This window comes from Chaetodon trifascialis, chromosome 5 (assembly GCF_039877785.1).
Source record: "Chaetodon trifascialis isolate fChaTrf1 chromosome 5, fChaTrf1.hap1, whole genome shotgun sequence".
Classification (NCBI taxonomy): domain Eukaryota; kingdom Metazoa; phylum Chordata; class Actinopteri; order Chaetodontiformes; family Chaetodontidae; genus Chaetodon; species Chaetodon trifascialis.
Genome location: NC_092060.1, coordinates 12,703,169 through 12,715,337, shown reverse-complemented (window position 1 = coordinate 12,715,337; position 12,169 = coordinate 12,703,169). Strand labels below are relative to the sequence as shown.

The window sequence follows — 12,169 nt, the reverse complement described above, 5'->3', positions numbered from 1 at the left end:
GAGGGAGTAGGCACGAAGAAGAGTGCCTCATGCTTTAGCTGGCCGATTAGATGCAGTAAGGATGAACAATCTTCTTATTACCAATTGCAGTGAAGTGGGCTGGGAGTACGACAAAAGGGCATGAAGGCTTGACTCTAAATGTGACCAGAACCTATTTCCTTGTGATGAGAAATGGCATATCGTTTTCCTCTGGTATACTTTAAGTGGTAGTCACCAGTGAAGTGCATTTCATGATCCATTTTACAAATGAAACTAAGATTCTTGGTGCAGCTCCAGGAGATGTACATGTCTACTAATTACTAGAAAAAAAGAAATCTTAGCGAATGATGTTTTTGTTTTGCTCTTATGTCTTTTCTTTCCCCGTTATTTGTTAAGATTGTTGTCAAACTAGCGACAAAGGAAGTTTTATACATTTTAGTTATGTTTTTAAGCTATCCTCTATGCTAGCATCAGGTATACATAATCATGAGTTTACATAAAATTTATAAGATTTTTGCATTTATGCTGTGCACACACTCTAAACTATCAAAACAAATAATAAATGTGTAAAACTGATTTAGAGAAGTTGGGTCATGAATTTCATAAATTTTTACATGTTTCATGAAACATGTTTGATGGAATTGCATCATCAATTTGCATCAAAAAATTTGAACCAGTGATGAGTACCAGCTTCATGCCTTAAAAGCACTTAAATAACATCTCCAAATCCATCACAAGATGAGACAGTACTTGTTTTCCACGTTGCCCCCTTTTTAAATGGGAAACTTGCCAAAACAATCACTGATGATTTTGTGAAGAAATTACTTTTACTTGTAATTGCACTTTTTTATGGATAGCAAAATGTGTTTAACCAAAGTGAACGCAGGAAGTAATGGGGCTTAAAAGCTTCTTCTGTCTGTCTCAGGCAATAGTGGGGAAAAAAAACCCTGGGAGCTTTTGGAGGGGAGGCTTTTGTTTTGTGTATGAAGCTGGTTTTTTATGCCATAAGTCTATGCCAGCGATCACTATCTTTTCTCCTCCTTCCTATGAAGATGTAATTACAATATAATGCTGAGGCCTGAATAGCAACGCATTAAATTGCAAAGGCATATTATAATGGCCTGATTATGACTGTGTTGTGTTACCGCAGGGGACAGAAATAAATCTGGGTCATCCAGAACAAACTCTGTCACAATGTCTCCATAAGGGTATGACAGGCCCATTTTGAATCTGAAGTACATTACCACCCAGCTCCCTGTTAGAATTCTGTCTACCAGTTTAACCCTTAATTTTTTAAATTCTTTTCTCTGATCATTTTCATCTCATTCTGCTAGGAGCTAAAGGACGTCCACCACAAGGACCAAATGGCTGCTGCTCGTGGGGTGCTGCAGAGGAACATCCCCATGCTCTACACAGCGTCCCGTGCCTGCCTGCAGCACCCTGACGTGGCAGCCTACAAGGCTAACCGTGACCTGATCTACAAGCAGCTGCAGCATGCAGTCTCCGGCATCTCCAATGCCGCCCAGGCCACTGCCACTGAAGACTCAGCACTCAGTCAGCCAGCAGGGGGTGGAGAACTCGCCTACGCCCTCAACAATTTTGATGTAAGTCAAATGAGTGGTTTACAAGTCACAGCCTGTTTGCCTTTTCCCAGCTAGACACCCAGGTATCTGTCAGATGAACACAAAATGTGAACTTTAACATCATATTTTCCCCTATAACAGTAAAGTGCAGTTCCAAAGGTATACTAAAAATACTTATTTGTTAACAGACAGAGATGAGACCATGTTCACAAAGGTTGTAGTTAGGTCAGATTTTTAGTTTATGGAACTAAACCGACTGAATCATAAAATGACCAAAGCCCTCGAAGGGCTAGGGGTCGAGGTGGAAATTAGGACGAGATATGTGGACAAATTGGAACATGGCTTTGGGGTGCATTTGAATATGTTCTTGAGTCACTACTACTTCATTCCTTGATTTGCCTCCATCTCTATGTTAAATGAAGGAGATTTTCACAACTGCAGCTTCCAGAAGTAGAGATACATGAGGCTGTACCTACAAGTGTATATTGTAAATAACTCGACTTTATATAAATAAAGATTAACCCCTTTCCTGCTGGTAGCCCTGAGCTTTGCTCTACTGTTGTTAGGTTAGGTTGGTTGGTTCTGAAGGATACAGCTAAAATGCATTTGAAAAGCATGGCTGAAATAACACCTTGATATCCTCATTTAAGGAAGAGGTGAGATCATTTAGACGTGGTCCTTATATTGCAAAGAAAAGAATACATTTTGGCATTTAGCACAGAGAGGAACCCAAATCTACTAAAAACACTTGCATGTTGCTGTCTATTTTGAATTTATCTATTCTTTGTGCTCTCAAAATCTAATTGTCCATACTAGGGCTGGAGGTATGACGGGACATACCATGCAACATTAGAAATGAGTCCACCTGTAGAGATTTAGCAATACTGTTTCTTCTGTGGGAGCTAACCCTTAAGCCATATTTATGCACTGTCAGTCACAGTGTGTGCACTGCTACCATGCTACACAGCGAGCAACTGGATTTGTACTCTTTTCTGCATGTCTTTATATTACTTTCCGCTCTGACATTGTGGATACGTTCCAAATACATGTAGTATTAAGTCGTATGTTGTCTCATGTGAGGCAGTTGTTTTTTGTTTGTATGGTAAGTTCCACATGAAAATAGAGAATAATTAAAGGTGATAAGTATGGTACGGTTTGGGTATTTTAAACCATGTCTTAATTTAATTTACAAAACAGTTACTATACCATGATATGTACCGTTACTGTGATCTAAAATGACATATACTGTGATAAAAGCTTTTGGCCATATCACCTACCCCTAATCCATACAGCTGTTCGGGAGTTGAACTACAATTCTACCTCAAACTTAATTTTTGAAACCTTATAATTATGCTTAATATGAATAGAAATATCAAACTGAAGGGTTTATGAAACCTGTAGTCATTATAATATTTACCTGAAACAGCATTGATATAACAGCTGGATAAAACATTGAGCTAATCATCTTATTGCTGCCTGGAGTGATAAATGCAAAGATGATTTACTGTTTTTCTTCCTCTCACTGCCACTGACTTCCATCAGACACGCAAAATCCCCTTTTTATTTACATGAGAATTGTTCGTATTCAGAGAGCTTCCAAAGGCACTGAACAGATCCAAAGTGACAAATTAAATCATGTTCAATGAGCTCTATAGAAGTACAGGTTTCTATTGTGTGCTCTCCTTTGCTAGACACCTCACTCATGTTGTGTTGATCTGTTATTTAGTCATCAAGCAAGTAGCAGTGTGTAGCTTGATGTGATGCTCCTGCAGTGACATTGTTTAGACACGTGATTGATGCATTCTGCATGCTCATGCTTTACATGCCCATGGCCATATGACGCACTGTTTAATTACTCATGGCCTTTTGCAGGCATCTTAACAGTGGTTATGGATTTTCTCTTGGTGGAGCATAGGAGGCAAGTGTTTGGATCACATAGAGAATTGGAAGAACAACTTTTTTTTTTTCCCACAAATAGATGTTTATAATAAAGTGCCTAATAATAGAGTCTCAAGCAATTTACAGGAAGTCCACTTTCACATGTGTAATGTTCATTTACATGTGTAATTCCTATGTGAACATTGGCAACACATAACTGCTTCGATCGGATTTGTTTCACTTCTCAGGCAATGCTTCTCCTAAAGTGAGCGCGTAAGAAGTCAGAAAATATATCAGACAACCTAAGTTGTCTTTTAAGTTTATCTTTGAGTGTCCTGAAAAGCGCTATATAAATAGAATGTATTATTAGCTGAATTATTAAGTTAGAATATTTAACAGTTCGCTTAAAATCTGTCTAACTGTCTGAAGTATGTGTGACCCACTGACATCAAATACTTGCTATTTTTCCTGATTGTCAGGTCTATACTCTGGCCAAATTCAAGGTTTGCTTGTTTTGGGTTTTTTTGGGGGGGAAACACATGCTCACTTGGATTGAACTCAGGTTGACTTGGCCAGTCAAGAGCATTGAGCTGTTTGGCCCTTAAAAGCTCCTTGTTGTTTTGTCTGACTACACTGTGGAGGTTTGTTTGGGTCATTTGTCCGTGCCAGTGACTCATGACTCAGGGATTACTGCTGCAGGTGCTGGGTGTATTTGGTGTGCTACTATATTATTCTGTACATACTAATTAAACCTGTACAGATTACTTACAAAGATTAAAAAAGCGTTTTTTTCTTGCCTGGGTTGGTCCTTGGTCTTGCCACCATTCAGTTTTTTAGCCTCTGAGCGGGGGCAGGCTCTCGGGGAGCTGTGGCATCTTAAACAAATGACACTTGACTGCAGATTTCACTTTTACAACCTATTTATTGAATGGCCAGTTGAAAATTGCTTTTTAAAGGCTGAATTTGTGTGTGTGTGTGCGTGCACGCACATGTGCGTATTGTGTCTGTAACCCCCGCTCCTCCCCCTCCTGCTCAGTGCGTACACACTGAAGCCACCACACATCATGTAGTTGACCAATCATGTGTGGCTTGAACGGAAAAAATGTCGAGAAAAAAAAACCCAAAAAAAACCCCCAAAGCGGCTCCCACTCAAGCTCTCAGGCAGGAGCCGGCTCCCATCGTTCACTTCAAAGAGCTGGCTCCAAGAGCCGTTTTGGTCACAGCCGACACATCACTACTGACTAGCATCATCTTCATCAGCTGTCTTTCTCTTCTTAGAGAAATATTTGAACAAGCTCATCTGGAAATGCAGTCAGCAGCTACATCATGGCGTGCAGATCTTAGCTTAATACTATCAATTAGTTTACTCATGTTAGCAATACTGAGTTGGCACCGGGCCCAATTAACTTAAGCTACCGATATGTTGCGTAACGTTAGCTGGCCATCAATATTTTGCGAATGTCTATCTAACTTGTAAAATCTATTAAGAGTTATCTTAAGCTAATAAGTCTACCTTTTCTCCGGTAAGTCGCTGCCCTATTTTCCAAGACGACACCCCTCTGACTCTCTGACCTGGTGCCTGGGTGCTTGACTTGATGTCACTTTCAAGGCCGCGCTCTTGCAAGTAATTAACGTCGGACTCCGCTGTGAAGGCGGAGACATGCGTCGGTGGTGTATTTGAGACAATAAAAAAAAAAAGAAGAAGAAATTTGAAGGAGGTGCGGCTAGGATTTAGGAATGGCAGCCCGGCACTCCTAAATGAATGTAGAGGAAACACTGAGATGGTATATCAGAGTTACTTGCTTTACTTACATGCTAATATGCTTTGCCTAGTATCTACTTGCTAAAATACTAAGCCTCACCTTTAGTGTAACCATTTGAGTCAGTAGCTCATAGCAAGATGGATGAAAAAATTACTGGAGCTGAGCTTTTTAAGTACCAAATGTGGTACCTAGGCATTGCTCTTAAAGCATCCTTCATCAAGTGAGCATAGCTTTCCAAAGTAGTTTCAGTGCTGTGTATTTAAAACCATGTTACTGCTTCTTTCAACAAATTTGTGTTGAGGTCAGTGGCAACCTGATGACTAGACTAGAGATAAACTTTGTATTCTTTAAATCAGTTAGTTCGCTAACTAGAATTTCCTGTTTCAAGCGTTGAAACACAGATCTTCAGGTTTTAGTGTTCAGGAATGGACTGAAGACTGGCTTCTCAGAGTGAGTGTATTAAAGTCACGGAAATTTACGATAGATCCTTTCATACTTAATAACAATTTATCTCGAATGACAGATGGCATTCCAAATGATTCATCTGCCTAAAAGAAGTTCCTGTAATGCAGTTTCTCAGATCTGTTGCATACAGGTAGCCATGCATGAAGTCACCCCCCAAAAAGACCTCATTCTGATACCTAATTTCAAGTGCAAAGCAAAATTAGTAAATGAGTCAACCCCCTCAACCCCCACAATCTATCTCTCTCTCTCTCTCTCTCTCTCTCTCTCTCTCTCTCTCTCTCTGTTTCCTCCTCTGTGTCTCTCGTGCGCCTGTTGCCATGGTGATATGACACGCAAGCAGAGGAGGTCAGATGAGACGGAATGGAGGGGGCTGGAGGTGGCTGTGATAGAGGCCGGGCTGCCTAATAAAGCACAATTCTAACAGCTGAATTGTTGAATATTTTGGAGCAATAAGGCATCTGCAGAAGCACAGAGTTCGATCATTGATCATTGAGTCATTGAGGAAGTTGGCTTTCTTTGTCGAGTAGCCACAAGCATCATAGTGATACCTTAACCATCTGAAATGCCTCTCCAGCATGTCAACTAGTTGCCTCTCTCAACAGGCTTGCCCCCGTGAAACCAGACATTAAAGTGTTCTCTCTCATCCTGCAGATATATAAGAGAGGAGAGTGGGTTACTGTAGCACTTCTGTGACTCAAATGAAAGGTAGCAAAATCAAATCCTTTCACAAAAGGGATTATATATTTATATTTACAAAACGGAAAGGTGAAATCCGGCAATCTGATTGGCTGTTAACTGTGATATACTGAGCGTATACCACAGCTACTATTCTAAAAAGCCTTATCACAGCATATCACTCCGCTTCAGGGAAGCAACAATGTTTCCATAACAACGGGCCGTATTATTATTAGCTAGATTAGATTATAAAATCCTGCACTGTGTGTCAATGAGTAATTAGGAGTCAAATAGCGGAGTACCACGGACAGCTCCCGTATAATGACAGTCACAGGATCAGCACCTTGACAGCGACTATGACACTTAGGGCTCTATAGGGTGATCTGTCACTGTCTGATTGAACAGCCTCATGGAAATGATATTTTACAATTCTTCTCATTATTACTAACGAAATTCATTAAGGCAAGTCATTTGGTGCTTTTAAAGTCATGATATTCAGATGCCGTCTCCAGATGCCTGCCGCGATGTCACATAATAAAGTCAGTGATCACTCAAAGCTAAAACTATTAAAAAAAAACCTCTCATTCATTAAGGTTTTTGGGTAGTTAACTGCGGGTGGGGGGGGGGGGGGGGGGGTGGGGGGGGGGGCACCCAAGGTCGCTGTACAGAAAATATACAGGTGATATAAAATACAAGATAAAAAACAGTTACAGTAGGTAGCAAAAAGTTGCTGCAGTGTTTTTGACAATGTTAACAAATAGACTTAATTAGTTGAATTCACATGTTTAAGGTTAACTTTCACCTCCAGATAGGGTTAACAGTGGTAGAGTTGATTGAGTAGTGACTTTCTCCCGAAAAAAAGGCGAGGAATAGATGACATGCAGAGCTAACGTACGGAGAGGTGGGAACAATTTTTTTCACAGCGGGGCTATTTTATTAGATAATATGTATTTCTGTTAAATTAAAAACTACATGAAAATTATTGTGTATTCCTCTTTCATATTGCCATTATTGGTAACTGTTTTATAAAGCAATACATCACTCCAGTCTGTGATATACGCTCATTATACCACGCTAAGGGGGCCCCCTTAGCTGTAGTATAATGAGCGTATATCACGGCCCTGTCATTGATGTATTGCTTAAATATAATGATATATTTATAGGCTCATCTGTTGTCTGAAATGCGATCTTGTAGTTTACATTGCAGACAGGGTATAACTGCTGTCTTATTTTATCCTCATTGTTGATTCATTCATTTGGTCTTCAGAAGAGCTTTTCTGTCGCTGTGTTCTTACCATTCTAGATGATTTGGTTACTTTTTGTGACTTGTTTTCTGTAGTTGGGCCACTGAGAAACTGAAGCTGTCTTTATCTTCAGTAAGTCACACGCTGCGCATCATCCGAGCAGAGGAGCAGGTGGAGGATTGTGCCTTATTCTGTGTGTGACAGATGAGAGCAGGACAGTTCTGAGTCCAAATTAGAAAAGCCAGTTATGTGTTATTACAAACACCAATCAAATCAAAGTATGTACACTAGGCAAGGCTTTGCCTTAAAACAGTAATTTTGGAAAACTAAAGTACTTCTCAAAACTGCATTACTCACTTTGGGTTTGAACTTCTGGTTAAATAAGGACATGTTGCCTTGGTTATGAATTGTTTTGAATTGTTAGAGAACAATTTACATTTTTCACTTTTTCCATCATTGTGCTGTATTACAGAAAAAAACTCAAAACAATACTTTGGTATTGTTGTTCCTCTAACTTTTTTCCAAGACATGTTTTTCTTTGTGTTGAAAACTCCTGATTGCTTAATCACAAACATTTAACTCTTACTATTAAATTAAAAAGTGGCACATTGCTCATAGTTACTTCCCTTTGATTGTGTTAAAGATGTATCTACTATGATGCAGGAACATAAAAGACATCTTAGCCCATTCTTCCCTTAAGGTTTTCCAGCCGGCTTGTCAGTCTGTTAAATCTCACCCCCATATCCCCCCACCCCCCCCCCCCCCCCCCCCCCTGCACACCCCCTGTTGCCTGCCAGATTTCTCTCATTGGGCTCGGAGAGGAAGAGATCAGTGTAACATGATGACTTCTAGCATTTTTTTCCTCCATGTGTAATTTCCCTTCTGACCCTTTCCTTACAGAAACAAATCATTGTGGACCCCCTGGCGTTTAGTGAGGAACGCTTCCGTCCCTCCCTGGAGGAGCGCCTTGAGAGCATTATCAGTGGTGCTGCCCTCATGGCTGACTCTTCTTGCACGCGTGATGACCGCAGGGAGCGCATTGTGGCTGAATGCAATTCTGTGCGCCAGGCTCTTCAGGACCTTCTCTCTGAGTATATGGGCAATGTAAGTGTCTTACCTGTCCATTTCCTTCCCATTGCCACCACACCACCCCACTTCTCTTTACCTACAACAGTTCTCTCTTCCAATTGATTTTTTATTTACAATTTGCCTTTATTGGACAGTTGGACAGCAAAATTAATAAGGTCAACAGACACAAGTCTAAAAAAGTGAATTAATTTCAGCTTAGGTAAACTTAGACCTGGATCAGACTATACAATTGTTTTGTCTTAGACGAGAGTCACTGTCAAATGATCACACTTTCAGAAACTCTCGCCATGTGTTGGTTGGGTGACTGGCCAGACTACACGTATGATCCTGATCCTTATTTCTCGATCATGCACGACATCAGATGTTATCTGGGAAACGGGTGAAGCAACTGTCAATCAAACTGACATTGCGTTGTGTATGATGCTGGTGGCCTTGTTTCCCGGAAAAAGAAAAGAGGAGAAGATGGCTGTAGCTGCACTGTAACATTGAAAGCAAATGCAAACTAAACTGTAAACTTCAGCTTGGTCATTATTTATACATCTACTGGGAAGCATCTGGATAACAATTAGGACAGGTACAATGAGTTTCACATATAGTACTTTTATTTCCACAGTTATTTATTCTACATGGAGCAGGCTTGGCTGTGTTGACCGCATCAAATAGGCTACTTTAACGTTTAATCTGGACTGGATATTCCTGCAGTTAGGACTGGGTATAATGTTTTGACAGCACAGCAGGTACTTGCGAGGCTGATACTTGATAGGCCAACACTCAGAAACATATCATGGGAGATTACAAGACAAAAAATTCTGACATGCTAGACTTTGTGTCGGGGTTTTGCGTGGCATTGCGGGGCATCCCAGACGCTGCACAACAGGTCGCTCAGGATGTCACACTACACAAGCACAGCCAACTGATTGTCTCTCACGATTGGCCATGACAAAATCTAGTTAAAAGCAAGGTTAAATTGTTTAGTCTGAGCCTAGCCTTAGAAAACTCTGCTTAATACCTCTATAACAGACCGAATAATTACACTTATTTGGATGATGTTAACTTGTGATACAGATACTGTCCTACTTCTGCAAATAGAAATCCCAGTGAATCCCAGCATTTGCCTCTACAAAGCCCTGTAGAAAAAATCATGGTCAGATACACTTACAGCTACTTGTGTACCTTACCTTTTCTTAATCTGCATTGAGAAAGTTAATGTTGTGTTTGAGAACAAATGGAAGTCCCTCTCTCCAGGCCATTATCTTGATAATAGCGTCGTCCTACCTATTACATGATTAATGTATGGAAATTAACACCGTCGCTGTGCCTAGAAATAAATTGAATAGACTGTGCTGCAATCAACACTGTCTCCTTTTAATCAGGCCTTTGTAGTTAACATATAAATTGACTCGGTGAAATTGAACTTTTGACATTGTTGTACATTGCTTGTAATTCTGTCTATGTGTACTGCTCCCAACAAGCTCTACATGTCAAATGCTTCAGGCTTTAGATACGTTTAGGGCCCAAGCTGCCGTTTGGTCTGTAAATGCCAAATTCCAAAAAAGAGTAATCGACTTTGTACACCGAAGAAAGCAGAGGAAGGTCTGCCCAGGAGGCTCAAACCATGGCCACAAATTCCCCTGGGGAACAGAAGTTGTAGGCATCAGACAAACATTACAGCACCTCGGTGCGCCTTGTATTTGATTGTATGTGTGAAAATTGCTGGAGCCGTTTTTCCTTGTTGCTTTAATGAGAGAGAAGAATGGCTAATGTCAGTGCAATTGTAGCCATTATCACATGGACAGAGGCGACAGACCATGGATGTATTCAGAAAATCAGACAGTGAATGGTGTTTCCACTGACTGCTTACTGACATAGTTATACTATGGGAGGGTAGAAGATGACTTGGGTGTCTTGGATGGACACCTTTGCAACATCAGCATTGCCTCAGATGTCAGTCCATCTTGAATGCTTTTTGGATACATTTACACTCAACTTTTTTGAGATTGGATACACAGATGTCCAATCAGTGCAAATGTGGTTACAGACTTACTTCTTTTTACGTATATTACACTTAAAGAATGACATTTTATCTGATTGTTGCAGGAAGTAGATTGTTGGCTTTGCTTGTGTAACTTGTGTGATAGAACCATAATTGATTCAAAATTCTTAAATGATCATACACTGTTAAATCCACTTAGATTCCATCTAGATTTGTTTATCAGTTGTTGCTGGCTGTAAAGGCAGTGAACTCTTTTTCTTCAAATGATGGGTCTACAAAGTCAGTGTTCACTGTTTAATCAAAGGATTGCTGAACTACGGGGATGTATTATTCTCATATCACTTAAAAATACATTCAGTGTTGCTTAACGATTTAGATTCAGTAACAGAAAATGTGCTGTTTTGTTGTCAGTGTTTAATTGGGAGCTCTGTCATGTGGATATTGAGGCATAAACTTGTAACCACCCCAGGTCACAACAGAAAGCCGTGGATTTTTTTGTAGTAGTTCAGTCCTAGGCTTTTTGTTTTGCTCTAGCACAGTTTTTGCTGTAGAAAATGGTATTTGATCGTTCAGCATAAATGAATTTTTAATGATTTTGAATATTTGAATATTTAAATAATGACTTCTTGATCTGTGTCTGTTACGAGAACTTTCCCAACAGATCATAGCAGTAGAACACATCTCACTGTCTGTGGTCAGGACTCCTGTTAAGGATGAAGCAATGAAACTGAAAAGATCTTTCATTTTTCCATTCTGTCCTTCAGCTGTTCTAATTTTCTTTTACATTGTGTTCCCTGTCACATTTTTATATTCTCTGTTTGGAAACAACTCTGTTGAGCCACCTCCAGACTATCCTCCCTGTAACAGCTGAATTTCAGTGTGAGCCAGTCACCCAGAGAAATTTCATTGCTGTGGTAATGCATTGTTTATTACTATCTATGAGTTTATTGAACTTTATCTGCTTTCTGCTGTTCTTGCTGGATTTTAGAGGTAAAATCATAAACTGCACAGCTTGCCCATTTCATTTGTGAAGTGTTGCAGTGGTCCTGTGGCTTTAATGGAAGAGTAGTCAGGCAGGGTGTGATTGTGGTACAGATTCTAACTCTTAGCCACACACTCAGCAGTAGTTCTACCAGAGCACCAATATCTTTACAATGCAGATGCTGCTAATTGATTTCCAGTTTTGTCAAAGTATTTGTTACTGGCTTAAAAGGAAGCTGCTAATTTTAGTATGTCTGTCTAACTACCTTCCTGCCTATAGTAATAACCAGCCTCAGCTGAGGTAACCTAACATTATCTAAACACATTATAAAGTTATAAATAGGCTTGTTGCTGGGCCCGGGCATTTACAAGAGCAGAGAATTGGGCAATGACATAAGTCTGTCTGCTTAATAAGTGAGCAAATGAGTGTTCTATCTGCACAGGAAGTATTCTGTTCTTGACCCATGGCCTAACTCTGCATGCAATGTCACAGAAATCGTTTCATATAGTTTTTTGAGG

At 40.1% G+C, this 12,169-nt stretch overlaps 1 protein-coding gene across 1 annotated transcript in view; it reads left to right on the top strand.

Annotated features, from left to right (window-relative positions):
• Positions 1 to 12,169, top strand: part of ctnna1 (catenin (cadherin-associated protein), alpha 1) — a 75,669-nt gene that overhangs the window by 10,064 nt on the left and 53,436 nt on the right. Inside the window, exons 6-7 of the mRNA XM_070962595.1 lie at positions 1,314 to 1,583; positions 8,488 to 8,691. Of these exons, the coding sequence (XP_070818696.1) occupies positions 1,314 to 1,583; positions 8,488 to 8,691 (474 nt within the window). The remainder of the gene's footprint in view (positions 1 to 1,313; positions 1,584 to 8,487; positions 8,692 to 12,169) is intronic.